The sequence below is a fragment of the Cyprinus carpio genome, chromosome B10 (assembly GCF_018340385.1).
Source record: "Cyprinus carpio isolate SPL01 chromosome B10, ASM1834038v1, whole genome shotgun sequence".
Classification (NCBI taxonomy): domain Eukaryota; kingdom Metazoa; phylum Chordata; class Actinopteri; order Cypriniformes; family Cyprinidae; genus Cyprinus; species Cyprinus carpio.
Window position 1 is genome coordinate 13,119,896 of NC_056606.1, and position 18,144 is coordinate 13,138,039.

At 38.0% G+C, this 18,144-nt stretch overlaps 1 protein-coding gene across 1 annotated transcript; it reads left to right on the forward strand.

Moving 5' to 3' along the window:
* Positions 1-248: 248 nt before the first annotated feature.
* On the forward strand, positions 249-16,192 carry ehd1b (EH-domain containing 1b). The gene is made up of 5 exons (XM_019111573.2): positions 249-1,032; positions 4,163-4,260; positions 13,558-13,970; positions 14,509-14,673; positions 14,910-16,192. Exons 1-5 carry the CDS (start codon positions 632-634, stop codon positions 15,429-15,431), a joined length of 1,599 nt encoding a protein of 532 aa, XP_018967118.1. The 5' UTR covers positions 249-631; the 3' UTR covers positions 15,432-16,192.
* Positions 16,193-18,144: the final 1,952 nt, after the last annotated feature.

An 18,144-nucleotide genomic window follows, 5' to 3' on the forward strand; every position in this document is an offset into this window, starting at 1 on the left:
TTTGCCAATTTAACATTAAAGAATAGTTGCAAGTTATAAAGCAGCACACAGATTAATAAATATAAACATTATTTCTTTGTTAGAAAAAAGAAAACGAAAAAACAAGTTTCATTATTATATAAACCTATAAACCTGTCTGTTGAGTAATTAACGTCAGCTGTGTTTCACAAAACCCAAATTTGGGCAGGGTGACGCCTTTTTACTTTGGAAGTTCCCTTGAGTTCCGGTAGTAATGTAATAAATTGTTGTGGGGCAAGAGCTTGCAGTGTCATGCGCAGAGAGCTGCTCGCTTCGAGCTGCGGGACTCCAGAGAGCAACTGAGCACTGCCTCTCCAGCGGGTATAAAAGAGAACAGTCTGCTGCAAGGTCGCATCTGAAGAGACAGCTAATTATAGGCTGATTTACAGAAACAGGCAAAGTCAGAAGAAATTTAATAAGTGAATAAAAAGACAACAGTTAGTTGAACAGCTGACGGGACAGACCCACCACGCTGGCAGTCCGCCGCTTGACACCGGACCGTTCATTCATCCGAACCGTGGATTAAACTGTCTAGAGCCAGAGAAGATCTTTTTACACAACCCCGAAAGTGTTTTTTCTTTAAGTAAGAAGATTATTTTACACATTGTGCAAGATGTTCCGCTGGGCGAACAATGACGGGAAGAAAAAGGACCCCGAACTGTTTCAGACGGTTTCTGACGGGCTGAAGCGGCTCTACCGGACCAAACTCTTTCCCCTGGAAGACACCTACCGCTTCCACGACTTCCACTCTCCGGCTCTGGAAGATGCTGATTTCGATAACAAGCCCATGGTTCTTTTAGTGGGCCAGTACTCCACGGGGAAAACCACTTTTATTCGGCATCTGATGGAGCAGGATTTCCCCGGGATGCGCATAGGCCCCGAACCCACCACCGATTCATTCATAGCGGTGATGCACGGAGATCAGGAGAGTCTCATCCCGGGCAATGCTTTAGTGGTTGACCCCAAGAAACCATTCAGAAAACTCAACGCCTTTGGAAACGCTTTTCTGAACAGGTGAGATCTTCATTCATTCATTCATTTTTGATAAACTTTTTTCCCGTTCTTTTTAAAAATAAACTAAAACAGTGTTTACGTTGTTGATCTGTCATTGCAGTTTTTTTTTTATCTTAGGTTTTCTTTGCTGAGGGTTGGTGCTGTTGTGGGTGTTGTTTTCCTGATCAGTCAAGAGGTTGTCAAGTTTTGTGTTCATATGATTCTCAGGATTACTTTTATAGTGATGGAAACGTCAAAAACTAGCCATTAGGCTGAAGAGGGTGTCTGTGTTGTACTGAAAATGGAATCTCTTGCACTTCATTTTAGGTCTGTTTCTGCATGCAGGAGTTGCCAGCTAGTGCTTGTATTGCAAGGGTGGAGCTTTTGGTAGTAGTAAAATTTCTAACAAGTTCACCCCCTGCAAACATATTTCTTTGAAGTCTAGTTTTTGAAGACTGTGATTTGTCTCATTATAATCCCCACAACCTTTGTTGGCATACACTTCTAAATGTAGTTGCTGTCACACCCAAAAATAGCCTTAAGGCATTTGAATCTGAGATTTAAAGTATGAAAAAAAATTTCATTGTATTCCAATTATTGAGGATATTAAGGCCATATTTTGTGTGCACTCAACTTCTTGCTCATTAGTTTTTGTTTCCCCCTTCTGAGAGGAATGTCAGCTGACACTGGTTTTGACAGCTGCTGAGGCATTAAGGGGTCTTTTTTTATCAAGCTCTTGGGAATGGGGCCCTCCATAAGCAATGCCATGAAGAGAGAAGAGTTGGCGTTTACAATGGTGCATCAGTTCAACTCACACTTGTCTTTTCAACATGTCACGTAGATCCGCTGTAGTGCATTTCGGACTTAGCAGATGTGGGTGTGTCTTCTCTCAAGCACTAGTACCTCCCTTTACTTTGTGCTGCTTGTAGATATGAAGACTTGCAGAGCTTTACAAAATGCCCCACTTATCTAGAACCTCATGTTGGTCAATGCTTGAACAAGAGGGTTCATATGCACAGATCATATTCACACCCCAACAGGCCTGGGCTGGCAGAATGAAGCGTTTATTCCACAAAAATGTCCTTTTATAGAAAATCTGGGAATGTTTTTCAGTTTGTGCAATTATTAGGTTGACTAGTCACTCATGAATGGGAGGAGAATAGTTAAAGATTTCATTCCTCCTCCCTCCCTGAACTCACCTTGACAATGTGTGTCATCTTAAGGTCAAATCAAGGTTTCTTGAGAAGTGCAGTGTATTCTTATTGCAGCCATGAATTGATCTGTAGGTGCTGCTCTAGTCGTTAAAAACAGGATTTTAGTAATTTGTCAGTCCGAGTTTATTTGAGTGATTTTTTTTTTTTAATAGGCTAGCAAGAGGTAAAAAAAAAGACTGACTCAGCTAAGTCACTGAACAGATTATCTGAGGAACTGACTCTGCAATTTCAGAGCGTTCACTCTAAAAGTGTCCCATAGAGGTATTTGCAAACCTCTGATCCCAGCTTCCTTTATATTATGCTGTTTATTGCTTATCCAGCATGATTTTTCCCTCCCTGTGTCTTCACTCTGACCTTGTTGGAGAGGTTCAAAGGTAGATTGAAGGTCACTAGTGAGGTATCAAGGGTGTGTTTGTGTGTGCGCCTTGTGACCACTGAATTTTAGTAGGCTACATATTAACCCTGTTCCAGTAGTACATGGATGCCCCGCCTTTGTGCTGTCGTCCCCACTCTCCCTGCTACTCCTGACTGTGTAACTTGAGTATGCACTTTCTCCTATTCAGCTGCTTTCATCATTTTTCATAGGCTCTGGCCTGTTGTGAACCATGTAGCTGATTCTAGATTCTGTAGTGTTTGTCAAGCTGTTTCCCAAGAGCAAAAGTCAAATATATGCATGTGTCTAAGGCCTATATGGTGTTTTAACCTCTACTAGGCTGAAGATTATTTTACGGTTATTGCTGTGGTTGGTGGTGCTCTCTGGTGTTATGCAACAAACTGTACACCGTTACTGCTGTCTACCTCGCTACACAGGTTTCTTCTGATATGTACAGTATCTTTATGTAGCCAATTGGATTTATGTGCTTGTCAGCTTGGTATCTGAATTTTCTGTACACAGAGTCAGTAAATATGGCAATAACATGATTTTTTTTTTTTTTTTAGAGGTGTACTTGGGACATAAAATCCTGGAAGGATCTGGCATTTCAAATATATCTTGAATAAACTAAAGAGGGAAAATGAGATTGAGAAATTACTCTCACTGAATATTACATCAGCAAAGGGAAAAATAGTTTATCTTCAAATTTGTTGTTGCCTTGGGGACCTGTCATGTTCTACAGCACAGGCTAATTAGTGCTGATATGTAGTCCATCTTAAATAAAAGTATTAGTTTCTTTAAAAAAATCATATGTAGTGTATAAATTAGCATTGTGCAGGAAGTGAATTTTAACTTCAGCAGGATGTTTGCAGAACCTCTGAAGCCTGACTTCAAAAGGTGAAGTGGTTGAATGCAGGCTAGTATTAGTTAAATGTCATCCGTTAACCTCAAAATGTTATTTACTGTTCAGTTCTTCAAAAATAAAAGTACATTTGTTCAGTTGGATTTCTGGATACATGCAAGGAAGCACGTGTCTGTTTTGGCCCTGAATACTAGGATTTACACTTCAAAACATTAGCCAAAATGACACAAACTGTCTTTGTCAACTGGCAGCAGGTCTTATAACAAGTGGAATGCAAGGAGAAGGGAAATGTGGGATACGATTGGCAGTAGTGAAGGTAGCAGCATGGAAGGAATAAGTGATGGCTCACTTTCTGTAATAAATTAAAGGCAGGGAGTAAGTAAAATACACAAGGGGGAACACAGTGGTAGGGGAGCTGAGGATAGTTGTTGCATGACTACAATGTGCAGGTATTTCAAAGACATGGAAATGATAGCAATAGCATACGGGTTGGCACGTAAACAAGGAGCACATACTGTAGAAAGATGAGCTGCAAGCTTTTGGTAATGGAAAAGTTGAGGTAAGCACTGGAATGATAAGATATGGCTAGTGAGAAGGGAGTTCCTTCCAATCAGTCATGTTCTACTAAAAACATTACTGCAAAATCACTAGGTCTGGTTTCAAATGTTTGTCAATTTTCAATGTGTGATTCTCTTTTCACAGGTTTATATGTGCTCAGATGCCAAATCCAGTGTTGGACAGCATCAGCATTATAGACACTCCTGGAATCCTGTCCGGAGAGAAACAGCGGATCAGCAGAGGTCAGTTTTTTGTTTTGTTTTTTTTATATATATAAATTTGAATACTTTCTATAATTACCATAGTCACTTCTTTTACCATCCCCTGACTTTCCTTCCTGAAGTTACCACAACTATTAATACAAGCGTCATTTACATAGACAGCTGTGAGTGTGTAGCACTTGTTCTAGGCAAAGGAAAGGAGGATAATTCAGTTAGCTTTTGCATTATATGAATCTTAAGAGGGAAGTATTTTTAGTTCTCCTGTTTACGTTAGAGCAAAACAAACTCATGCTCCTTCCATAGCAATTTTTCCTGTAGGAAGGAAGGGAAGTTTAAAACCTAATTAATCTATAGTAACAATGTGGACTGTCCATTCCCATCAAACACTGTGATTTGGCCAGAATGATTATCTGAGCCTTCACTGAAAACAAAAGTGATGCAAAAATGTCCAAAATGGTCAGTTAATGCTTTAGACGGTGTATTTAATAGTTAATCGAGCACTGCTGGAGATCTTTTTTCAGGATTTTTTTTAGCTTCCCTAGAAGTATACTTGACTAGTCTGGACCTGTTACAGGCCCAGAAATGACAATGGTGCATGTTGGTATGTTGTTTATTCAAGAAAACTCTAAGAGAGCATTGTGTATGGAGGTAACCGGTGTCCCGCTGAGGACTTTTCCTGTGCTTGTCTATCTGCATGCATGCCTCTGCTTGTCTTTCCCTGAAGACCATGTAAATGTGATCAGAGGGTGAGTGGCATCTACAGATAACAGTCTGACAAAGAGGGGGGACAGCTCAGGCCAGGAAACAGACAGAACTGAGAGGGTGCGGTAAAGATGACTTTGTGAATGCTTCCACGTTCAAAGATTCAGTTATGTGTTATTGAGTCTGTGTGTGTGAGTAAGTAATGTATTTGTCGACACACTTTGTTATCTTTCTTGGAGTGGCTTTCCTGCTGTCTGCACTAGACAGTCAAGAGCACACTTGCAAAATGTAATTTGTTCTTTTAACATCATGTAGCATCGTAATGATGCTTTTTTTAAATTAATATAATATTTTTTTATTTCATGGTTCTTCTATTTTTTGCATGATTTTTTAAAATGCCAAATACCATGGTATTCTTTGCGCATGTTTGTGTACCATATAAATACCATGTACAAGATTATGATTATCATTCAATACCAATACCAATATTCAATATGGTATGCATCACTGTAAGATGGTACCGATGCATACTTTATTGTATGAGGGAGTGATCTGGTGAAGGGATGCATATAGGAGAATTGCTTCTGAGCTCCATGAGGGAGTGCAGACATGAGTATATGACGCTAACCAGGTGTTCTAGAGCACTCTTGTATTCCATACTGTACAGCTTTATCTCATATGTCGTCATATAGCCTCTGATAAGCAACTCTTTCCCCCAGAGCTTGGCAGTGCCTTGGAAGGGTGTAAAAACATCATTAATGTATGGTAAAAGTATTTCTAGGCTGATACATGGCCCTGTGAGATCATAGTATATGAGATGCATCCCATGTGCTGCACACTGAACTTACCCCAGTGATTTTTCATACTCTGTGAGAGTCACGATGGCTTCGACTCATTAAATAAGCAAGAGCGGTAACATCAGTGGCCAGGGTTACTTTCTTTTTGCTGCCCTTTGCCCTCTTCCTCACTCTGAGGCAGAATGAGAGTCACAAAGATTGATAGTGATGATTGTGATGTTTAAGGCTTCTTTCATCATTCTTATGATATGTGAAATGAAGTCTTGTGCAAATAAAATCATCGATAATCATTGGACTCTGTCCTTTACCCACTAGGTAGCCTACTCTCTGAAGCACAAAATATAATTTTACTTGAAAATTTCCTAAAGTTAGTGATTTCAATCTTGCACTTGTATTCTGAAGTGAAAATTTGTATTTTTTTTCAAAGCACCAGAATTGAGATTCAATAAATTTTAGTACAATTTTTTTTTTTTTTAAGATTAATTTTGTCAAAATTTGCTCTACTAAATAGTTAACAGGCCAGTTAAAAGGTTAAATAATTTATGAAAGTACAACTGAACTATAGAAATGTTCAAACAAGAAATAGACATGCATAACTTGATGCTTATATATATTCATTCCATGTGTGTTCCATCATCACAATTAAAAGCATAATTTTCAGTTGTTTGGGTTATTTCCCATTATAATTTTTTTTTTTCACCCATAAAAGCTATTCTCAAAGCTTGTGGTACATATGGAAAGTATGTTTCTTCACAAGATGCGTTTATTTAAAGATTCTGGCTCTATTGTGTTCAGAGCTTCCTCTTTACCAATGCTACAGTCATTAAATGCTGTCGGAGGGAAATGTGAGGACAGCCCTGCTAGTGTCATTATCTAAACATGGAAAATGTGAGTATTTAACTCTCATATCAAGTACATAGGAAGAAAAAAGCATTTAATTGGCAAGAAACACACACATATAATCATTCACACAGGGAAGGTGCTAGTAATCACCGGGTCATGGTACGATCCATGACCCGGTGATGACTAGCACTTTCCTCGCATGGCATATAGCCAGGGGTCAGTTGGATGGCATGTGTAAATAATACAACAGCAATAAGTTTGGAAGGAAATCTGGGCCTGTCTGAGAATGATGATCGGTTATGTAACTGATCTGAAAAACATGGATCTATTTAGCTAGGAATGACAGCTATTTGGTCAACTAGCCACAGTTATGCAGTTATTTGGAAGTGGATGAGCATGCTTACTATTTTAATGTAGTCTTTTCCTCACTCTGTATTTGATTTTCAAAATTTTGTAGTTTTTTTTTTATTATCACTTCATTCTTGACAGCAATGTGGTTTCCATATTGTGGTTCTGGACTCCTGCTCTTTAGAACAGATCAGTGAATCACAGAAGACTGCTTACAAGTCACAAACTGTAAAATAAAATTGTTATACTATATAATATGACGTTCCCTTACGGTGTTCGGGAGTGCTAAAAAAGGATTTAAACACTGAATTTTGAATCAATTTCTTCTCGTTAACTCAGAGATGTGGATTCGTACAGCAGTTAAATTACCACATGACCTTGGTGTAACAGTAGGTAATTTGGCCGGGGATTTTTACGGAGGTGGTGTAAGGAAAAACATTCGGATGTGGTTTTTTATGTCGGTGGTGAGAGAGCCAGTTACCCCCTGTAAATGGTGAAAATCACTTACGTTCCCCTGAGAAACAATTACTGTCCGAGTAGGGCTATAGATTCACAGATTCCATAGTGATTTCTTTGCATGCACAATGTTGCACTATGTCTGTCCATGTCTTAAACTGGGTGCTGTTCCACAGGGCTCTATTCTAGTACCTCTCCTGTTTACTGTACACAGTGCCTGCATTAATTCTTCATAGCTGAGTAGCCTTGGCTGGGTGTTGAATTTCTTCACTGATAGTATCCCATAATGCTTTACTATATAGGCTTAGGTTAATTATTACAGTGTTCTGTCTCCTCTTTTTTTTATTTTTGCTTTTTTATTTTTTTTTATTATCTGAAATCACATCTGTTGAGAGTGATGAACCTCTTGTGTCCATCAGCTAGATTAGTTGGCTGTGCAGTTTTCAGGGCATGTCTTTTGTCACAATTTCATGCTGTAATCTTCTGCGTAAAGCAATGCTTCTTTTTATGAAGAATCCCTAAGTGATCTTTCTTTTGACTTAATTTCAGTGTGATGGATCCCTTGAGAATGTGCTATTGTTTAGAGAGATTATTATAGCAGATTTCAAATTTCTACATTATTCCTCTCCCTGTACTATCCAGGAATTTGTGGAGGAGTCACATTTAAATGGGCTGGTACTGGAAATGGTTCATTTCCTTCCAAGCACAAATGAATGCACGCATCTTTTCCATGCCCCCTCCCATATTCTTCACATTCATGCTGCTGGTATATTACTAAGAAAAGTATGTTTAATTTGGCTTTCGAAGGTGGAAAACGAGAGATCAGTGGGTTTAAAGACTTTTATCAAATACAGGTCATCTATCCTGGATCTCTCCAAGAATGTTCTGGAAAGTGATTTTGAGCCTCTCTGTGATTGTACCATGAGGCGTCACTCACTAGCAGATCTCAGACTCCTGGAGGTGATGTAGATTCGTAGTAGTTAGTGGAAGTAGGCCGGGTGCTGAGCCTCTGGCTGTTCTTGGACTTGATGTAAGCTGCAACCGGTAGCCAGTGCAAGGAGATAAAGAGAGATGTTACATGGGCTCTTTTGGGGTTGTTGAAGACCAGTCATGCTGCTGCTTTCTGAATCATTTATAGATGTTTGATTGTGCTTGTTGGAAGTCCAGCCAGAAGAGCACGGCAGTAGTCCAGCCTAGAAATGACAACAGCCTGGACAACAAGTTGTGCAGCATGCTCTGTTAGAAAGGGCCTGATCTTTCTAATGTTGTGCATTGCAAACCTGCAAGATTGAGCAGTTTTTGCAATGTGGTCTTTGAAGGTTAGCTGGTCATCAAAGATTACACCAAGATTTATGGCCAAAGTTGATGGGATAATTGTAGAAGAACCTAGCTGGATGGTGAAAACATGCTGTGGAGTTAAGAGTTGCAGGAAAGACAAGAAACTCAGTCTTTGCCAGGTTGAGCTGTAAGCAATGTTCTTTCATTCATGGTGAGATGTCCACCAGGCACCCTGAGATCTGTGCAGCTACTGTTGGATCATTTGGTTGAAATGAGAGATAGAGCTGTGTCATCAGCATAGCAATGGGTAGGAGAAGCCATGTGCCTGTATGATGGGACCTAGTGATGTAGTGTATCTAGAGAAGAGGAGGGGTCCAAGAACTGATCCCTGAGGAACCCCAGCTGTGCTTTGGATACCTCCTTTCCCCAGGCCACCCTGAATGGCCTACCACTGAGATAGGATTCAAATCAGAAGTGGTATCCCTCTGATGCCCAGTGATGAGAGGGTGAAGATGAGGAACAGTGTCAAAAGCAGCTAGATCCAGCAGAATAAGAACTGATGATTTGGAATCAGATTTTGCAGTCCGCAAAGTAGTGCAGTCTCCGTTGAATGGCCACTCCTGAAACCTGACTAGTTAATAGGGCTGTGAATCTTTGGGTAGACAGTGAATCGATTCGATTCGATTCACGATTCATAGGTTTTCAATTCGATTCAAGAACGATTTTTGCAAATTCAGAATGATTCAATTCGATTCGATTTACAATTAAATTATATTCAATTAACGATTAGATTCTGCATTCTTTAAATGCATTCACAGGATTATTTAAATGCTTCCCCTAAATTCTTTAAATGCTTAGTCTGGGCAAATTACACAGCAGCCTTTATGGTTACAGAACCATAGGTTAGAGAGGAAAAAAAAACACTTGTCCATTGTTAGATGCTATGGCATGACATGGCATATGCAGAAATTTATGTAAGCCAAGATTTTAAAAAAGAGCTTTAAAAGTATTATGTCTAGGCTAACATTTTGTGACACCAGGGACGTAGCCATCATTTCAGAAGTGACAGAAATGTCAAATACAATAATTTTATGTATTATATATAACTCTGTTTTTTTTTTTACAAGGAATTATTTTCTTATCTCTAACTTTGAATTTGCTATAAGAAATCAAATACACTGCTGGACAATAATCAATCATTTGTAATCTATAATTCTGTCCTAATGGCAATTTTATGATTGTTTTATATACTACAAACAATCAATTTTCTGCACAGAATATGGTAGAAAACATACTTTTTAGCTTCTGTACTGTAATAAATGATATGTCAATTAGCACTGCATCATTCATATTTTATTTATTTGTGTTTATTGTCTTAATGTTTCATCAGTTCATTCTGCTTTTTATTAAGATTAACTGCAGATATAGCCTGCCGATTCTTAAGTTCTATGAGCGTGAGATCACTTCTCTTTCAATGTGAAAACTTCTGTATCATTTTCATAAAATAAAATGCTATAGTATTTAACTTTTCCTCTCCATCGGCGAATGATGATTCTGAAAGAAAATGCACTCGATGTCTGTCTGCTATAGCCACGAACACTACTTTCATGCATCTGATTATCAGATAAACCTTGTGCTATTATTTCAAAGTTGTTGTTAATGCTGTGGTTATTTTATCAGTTTTCTTTGTACATTCAGTTCAACAACATTGTTAAAACACATTTATCATTCACTGGAACTGTGCGTATGCTTTAGACACTTAAATTTTTTTGCTCCGTCCATGCAATAAATGCGCAGCCTTTGAGAGCCATTGAAAAACAACAGAAACTACTTCACTTTAGCATTACTGGCCACGAGTCCTAAGGAGCAATCACACATCATCTGCTCAAAAAATGTGTCAGTGAGACGAACAGAGCGAGAGCACAATCCTGTGACATGTTGTAGGATGGCTGGAGAGGAGAAGTTTTGATTGGTTCAAGGTCCTGTGTGTGTGGGGCTGAGAACTGACCACTGATTGTTCTAGTTTTGTCTGTGAGGAATGTGGCAAAAACATCAGCCGTTATAGAAGTGGTGGAGGGGGACAGAGGAGAGAATTGGATGTTTTGAAGAGATTATGTGTGTCTGTAGCACTGTTGATCTTGTTGTGGAAATATGAAGATTTGGCAGTATGGACTTTAGCAGAGAAAGATGAAAGCAAAGACTGATACATACTCTGGTCTGACAGATCTTTTGATTTGCGCCATTGTAGATCTCCCCCAGAAAAGTATCCTACAAACAAGTATTAAGCAAAACACTCACATGCTGCCGTCCGTCTCTTCTGTTGACCAATTGCTTCTCCCAAGGTCATATCAGTTTGTAGCAATTCATCTGGTGTGAATCCGCTATGCAACCATTGTCTGCTAAGCAACATTAACATCTGTTTTAGAAGCAGCTGCTACTTATTAATTAATATGTTATGAGCAAACCTTTTTGCAGAGATACTGCAGGGCAGGGTCTCCCATTACTAAACACTAAACCTTTTCAGTTAGTTATTAGCATTAGATTATAAGTTGTTTCTAGGGTCTTGAGGTACAGATTCCACTGTTAACCTTTATCGAAACCTTGTAAAATTAAAATGAATGCCTCAGTATCTCATCATGTGTTTGTGTAATGTGTGAAAGATTGTGGGTCAATGTCTGGATTTGATCTTATCAGGGTGGAGGTAATACTAAAGATTAGCTCTCCATACTGAGCCAAAGTCCTTTTTATTTTTTTTTATTTTTTTTCTCTCTGGTTTTTAACGGACATCTGGTCCAACCTTCAGACCAGCATGAACCCAAATGTCTATTTATGGGTTGTTGGTAAGATCCTTGTGTTAGTTGTAAACTTTAAAGTCCTAGCCTTGTATTAACTGTACATAACATGCCCATCTTTGTAGACCGCTTGTGTGTTTTCTGTTTCCAAACAGTTATTACTTATCGGAACAGTGTTTCCTGCATGGACAGTCGGTCATTTAGTCTGTCTTATTCATTCATCTGTGCCTTTGTTGTTTGTTTGTTTGTTTGTTCATGAATTGAATAAATGAGTGACAACTTTTTTTGTTTAACTGTAACTGCATCAACAAAAGGGAAATTACATTTAGCCTTGATAAAATTGTCTTGATATTAGCAATGTTAGGATTTTAATTTTCTTTAATTAATTGCAGCATTTGTGTGCCCGCTTGCACAGATTTTAGTGCAGGAACAAACATAATTACTGTGGCATGCTTATGTAAACAAGGATATCCCACAGTTTACACAAGGATATGTTTTTTGGAAAGTATTAGAAGGAAAGCAAGCAAAGAACTGGAAAAGCCATATCATTAGCAAAAATAGAGTGAAATATCTGATATGAGCTTAAGCTACCTCCATTATCACAGTCTTTAACAGCCATATTGATGTGTGTGTATATATACACAATCAACTTATCAGTGTCTGCTCTAAGTGTAGTTAAGACAACTTTACACTCAGAGAAAATAGATCCTGCTGAAAAAGAATACAGATTTATATGCATAAAAAGCCTTAAATAAGCCTTCTTTTGTTGTTTATGTACCCACAGTAAATTCATAACTGCTGGGAAAAAGATAAATGCATTTTAGGAAGATATACCAAATAAGTTCAGTGTATTTGCTTCTTTTCTTACATTTTGTTAAATTACATTTCAGTTTTTTTGAGTTAAACTATTTGAGGGCAGATTAAATTTTATACTGTGGATTATAGCATCATATATTATAATTCAATAGACCCGCTTCATCAGTATTGCCATCAGTGTTGTAATGGATAAAAGTGGATAAGGGCAGCACTGAATCAGTGAGTTCACGCCCATGTTGGATTCAGATCCAGGTTTCACATCCTGCTGACGTTGACAAAACTGTTGTGAGCAAGGACGCAGTCTTTCCTGTCTTCCACGCACTCTCTACACATAAATTGGTAACATCTGTCCCAGTAACCAAGAGAGTTGGGCTGGAAATCCTGGCTTTAGCATGTGTATTATTGCATATAGAGAAATCTCTGAAGATTAAACCTTTGCCCTCAAGATCTCATAAGCATCTTTTTGGCATGTGATCCGAATTTGTGGAGTCTAGCAATATTTATGCTGGCCCTTGTTGTAAAAATGTGCATGCAGCTTGTGCGTTTGGCTTCTTGAAGATGTCAAAATACCCAAGAGAAAATCTCTAGCATTTCTTGTGGCGTTCACATACTTTTTCCATTTGTTTCATATCCCAGCATCTTAAAATTATTTTTGACACATCGTCATCTCCTTGACTACTGTAAAAACATTTGACTCAGATTTCCATTGTTTCCTGTGTTACTTTAAACAGTTATGCAAGAAAATAACCAACCATGGGAGAGGAAGGAGTGTCTGGGGGACAATTTATTCTCTTTCCTGTTTGTCAGCATGAGTAGATGTGATGTCAGTTTGGCTGTAGTAAACTAGATGCCTCTTCATAAATTTTCTGTTTCTTTTCCTTTTTTTTTTTTTTCTTTATCATGTAAAAGGCCAGCTGTACTCCACCCTCATGATCCAATAGCATTGTCATGCAAGAGGACTGATGAGAAGGAGATGGGTTCTGTTACATGAAGGGTTTCGTTGGACAGGAAGACCACGTTTTATATTTTGTATTGTGTGAGTTTGCCTGTTTGTGGATTTGTGCTTGTTTGTGTCTAGTTGGTTTTGTGGAGTGATGTGGGCCAGATAAGGAAGTTCTAGGTTACACATCTGTTGACTGTTGTACTCTGCTCTTTATCTGGCCAGAAAGAGAAGTGTTGGGTTGTGGTTTTTCAGAAAGGATCACGTACACAAACAAGTTCCTTCTGCAGTAAACTGAATTACTTTTTGCTTATTAATGTGAAAAAATGTCTTCTCTCTGTTGCAGGTTATGACTTTGCTGCAGTGCTCGAATGGTTTGCTGAACGTGTGGACCGCATTATTCTTCTCTTTGACGCACACAAGTTGGACATCTCAGATGAGTTCTCAGAGGTGATCCGAGCTCTGAAAAATCATGAGGACAAGATGCGGGTGGTGCTCAACAAAGCTGATCAGATCGGGACCCAGCAGCTCATGCGGGTGTATGGTGCCCTCATGTGGTCGCTCGGTAAAATTGTCAACACCCCAGAGGTCATCCGAGTCTACATTGGCTCTTTCTGGGCTCAGCCTCTCCTGGTTGCAGATAACAGGAAACTGTTTGAGGCAGAGGAACAAGACCTTTTCCGTGATATCCAAGGACTTCCACGAAATGCAGCACTGCGCAAACTGAACGACCTTATCAAACGGGCCCGTCTAGCCAAAGTAAGAAACAAATCCTTTTCTAGTTAGTTCGTTTTATAGTAATGTAGGGGTTGTTGTTTGGACACATACTTAAAATTTAAAGTACTTTTTTACGATTTTTGATTGAATTAGTAATCTGGTATATGCTGTCCTCATGTGATCACTTAATTAGTGAAGTGAAGTGTGGCCAAGTATAGTGACCCATACCCGGAATTTGTGCTCTGCATTTAACCCATCCAAGGTTAAATAATTTTTTTTAATTATTTTAATTAATTTTTTTTACATGCAATTTATGTCTGTGATGACACAGCTGAATTTTCAGGAGCCATTACTCCAGTTTTCAGTGTCACGTGATCCTTCAGAAATCATTCTAATATACTGATATGGTGCTCAAGGAACATTTTTTATTATTATGAATGTTATCACTGTTTTTGCTGCATAATATCTTAATGTTATTTTTCAAGATTTTTCAATTTTACAGCTTGACAAATCGTTAATATATCCATATAACACGGATTTATTTTAAATATTATGACAGAACAGTTTTCTCTAATTCTAGGTTCATGCCTACATCATCAGTGCTTTGAAGAAAGAAATGCCAAATGTTTTTGGGAAAGAGAATAAGAAAAAGGAGCTCATTGCTAACCTGGGTGACATTTATGCAAGGATTGAAAAAGAACAGCAGATCTCTCCTGGTGATTTCCCTAAACTCAATAAAATGCAGGTATGGAAATAGTCCCATCTCTCCCAGAAAATGATTTGAATATATAGTTTTTGTTAGGAGTTTCAAAGTACAGTACAATAATAAAGTATAAAGTTTTAAGAGGGGTAGTTGTTTTATGCAATGATTTTAGTTTTATTTTAGTTATTAAGAATAGTTTTAGTTTAAAAAATATTATCACACCCTATAAGGATAGAAAATACCCTTTTGACCTTTTCTTTTTTTGTACTCATTATTAGGAAGTCCTCGCTGGTCAAGACTTCACTAAGTTTCAGGGAGTGAAGCCCAAGCTGCTGGAAGCAGTGGAGGATATGCTGGCCAATGATATCGCCAAACTCATGACCCTCGTTCGGCAGGAGGAGGCTGCCATGCCCAGCCAGGCTGTCCAGGGTGGTGCCTTTGATGGCACCATGAATGGACCCTTCGGGCATGGCTATGGAGAGGGTGCTGGTGAAGGCATTGATGAGCTGGAGTGGATAGTGGCAAAAGACAAGCCAACTTACGACGAGATCTTCTACACCCTGTCACCTGTCAACGGGAAGGTCTCTGGTGCCATGGCCAAGAAGGAGATGGTCAAATCCAAGCTGCCTAACAATGTTCTAGGAAAGATCTGGAAGCTTGCTGATGTTGATAATGATGGGTTCCTGGACGACGAAGAGTTTGCCTTAGCTAACCACCTCATCAAGGTTAAGCTGGAAGGTCACGAGTTACCTGCTGATCTTCCTGATCACCTTGTGCCTCCTTCTAAACGAGGACAGTAAACAGTTTGGGAAAATAAATATTATCATTGAGCCAATCTTTGTAGAGGTTATGGATGGATGCGGGGAGGGTCTGGAAACTTAAAAATATATAAGCAGAATTTATGATATAATTAAACAATATGCATTAGCTACAGGGATCGAGCCAAATAGCTTTTAATTTATCCATCACTACAGTACACTCTTACTATTATTATGTTCTTTGTTGTTGTTGTACGATGGTATGCTGGCAGGGTGATGACTTCATTATGACCAAACTATAGGCTGTATTAGAAAGAGGCATTTAATTGTTGCATATCTTACGCTGATGCTGCTTAACACTTAAAGCTATGCAGGGAGAAATAGTTGTGCTTGATTTTTAAACTACTTTAGCTTTGCTTATGGGTGAATATTATCTGGATCCTGGGAACACCAGAGCTTTAAAACTTTACTATTTACCATTTTGACTTGTCAATTTGACCACCTTTTTTTATCACCATAAATGCAAAACAGTGCTGTATTCTTGTATGGATTGTTCACTGATGTTGTGTTGTCAGCTGTGATGGTTCAGATGTTTTTATAACTGTTCAAAAGGAGGTGTCTATGACAAGACTTTTAATAGACAGATTCTCAAGTTGTATGATCTGTCAGTTGTAGCATCACTCATATTGGTTTCTGTCTCTTATTGAGTGCCTCACCCTGCTACAATGTCAAAAGCTTCTCTATGAATACTGTTTATATGTACATTATTTTGGTCTCGTTTGCATTAAAAAAACTACCACAAACCTGCTTATTTTTCTATACAGAGTATTTGAGTAAGAGTTATTAATAGTTATTGATTGCTTTTTAAAATAAGTAAAAACCCTCAAAAAAGATGCGAATGGCAATAAATCATAAAACTATGTAATACTTGTACACTGTTTTGTGTGTGCATGAGAAATATACCTGACTTATGCCACTATTACATGCTATGCTGGGGCCGTGCCAGGCTTATGAAGGAGGAAAATAATGAAGTATTGTGCTGAAAAGTATCAAAAAAATTTCATTCACCCAATTAAAAAAAAAATTAGGGTAATGATTCACATCTATATTTTTTTTTTACCCTAAATTTGTTTTAAATGGATGAATGAAACCTTTTTTCAGTGCACATAATGAGTTCAAACGAGGTACAGTTGTGATATGAGATTCTAAAAAGACTGTTTAAAGATGAGTGCTAGAATAAATAGTGGTAAAGAGTTCATAAGACTCTGTAGATTCTCTGTAGAATTAGCAAGGAAATATTAGAGGTTAAGATTCGATTTTGCATTGAAGAGTTATTACTTCTGCATTATCAGTGTTGGGGAGTAACTAGTTACATGTAACGGAATTATGTAATTCAATTACAAAATAAATGTAACTAGCCTGTTACAGTTACTGAGAAAAAATGTAATTCAATTACAGTTACTTGTGAAAATGGTAATGATTACAAAGGGGGTTACGTGTGAATACTTTCACACACACAGATTTGGTTGATTTCTTTACCAAATTGTATTGACTACTTTAAAATATGAGAAACCAGTGTTTCAGGAGTTTAGGACACATGGTTATTAGAGTGGCCCTTATTGGGGTAAAAAAAAATTTTTTATTGGAAATATTACCCTCTAACCCCCTCATTTGTTTTTCCACTTGAAGTATGTAATGTATGCAAAATACCATCCAGATAATTTGTCATTTACGGTATGCTCAAAGAATGTATATAAAGGTCTGACAGGACGGGATCAGGAAAGGTCTAAGAGCTGGGAGTCAAACTTAGGACACCTAAAGTCAAATGGCACTACAGAACATGTCGGAGTGTTACCCACAAGGCTATAGGCACCAATGTAATTTAACATGTTAAGACTAACAATACTTGTTCTGTGTTTTCATTTTAAACCTAATTCACAGTCAGGGTACACAGTTTACTAGTGGTTTTGTATAATTATTATAGCGTGCTCTTATGGTCATTAAGACGGAATTTCAACTTTGTTGAACACATCCAAAACATAATCCAATCTCTACCAAATTTGGTTTGTTTCCATTTATCATGAAGGGGAGTTGACTGGGTGGGTGAGAGCAAAAGATTTCAAAAGTCCAAAAATAAGGGCCACCCTAATGGTTATTTGATAACTGTTTTGTTTCCTATTTGAGTTTTTTCCAAGGCATTGTTGCCAGTGTTTCCTCTCATAGCTGTGCAAGGATTTGATTTCAAAACCAGTATCATAACTATTAAACTCTTCTAGTGAAGAAGGAAGTCTGACCATAATCAGTGTTGAGTAACCCCGTGCCTGCTCTAAATCTTTCAAAATGATTAACAATTGAAAACATTTGTTAGAAATTTAGAAAAGTACTCAAAAAGTAATCAAACGTGATCAGTTACATTACTTTAATAAAGTAATTGAAATTGTTACTCTACTTATTATATTTTAAATAGGGCAACTTGTAATCTGTAACCTATTACATTTCCAAAGAGGCCACTGTAACACACTCAGTTCCTCCAATCAGAAACAAGTTAGAGATATGACACTTAATATGCACATGCTCAGTAGTATTCTCTCTCTGCCCATGGAAAAGGAGCAGAATTTTTCCACATAAAATTGATTTTGAGGTATAAAAGTTGCTTTTTGGATGTACAGTATTTTCTGCTGTACAGTGTTTTCTGCTGTCTAAAGTTTAGATGTCTGCAAATTTGAAATTCCATACATTTTATCTCTAGGTTATT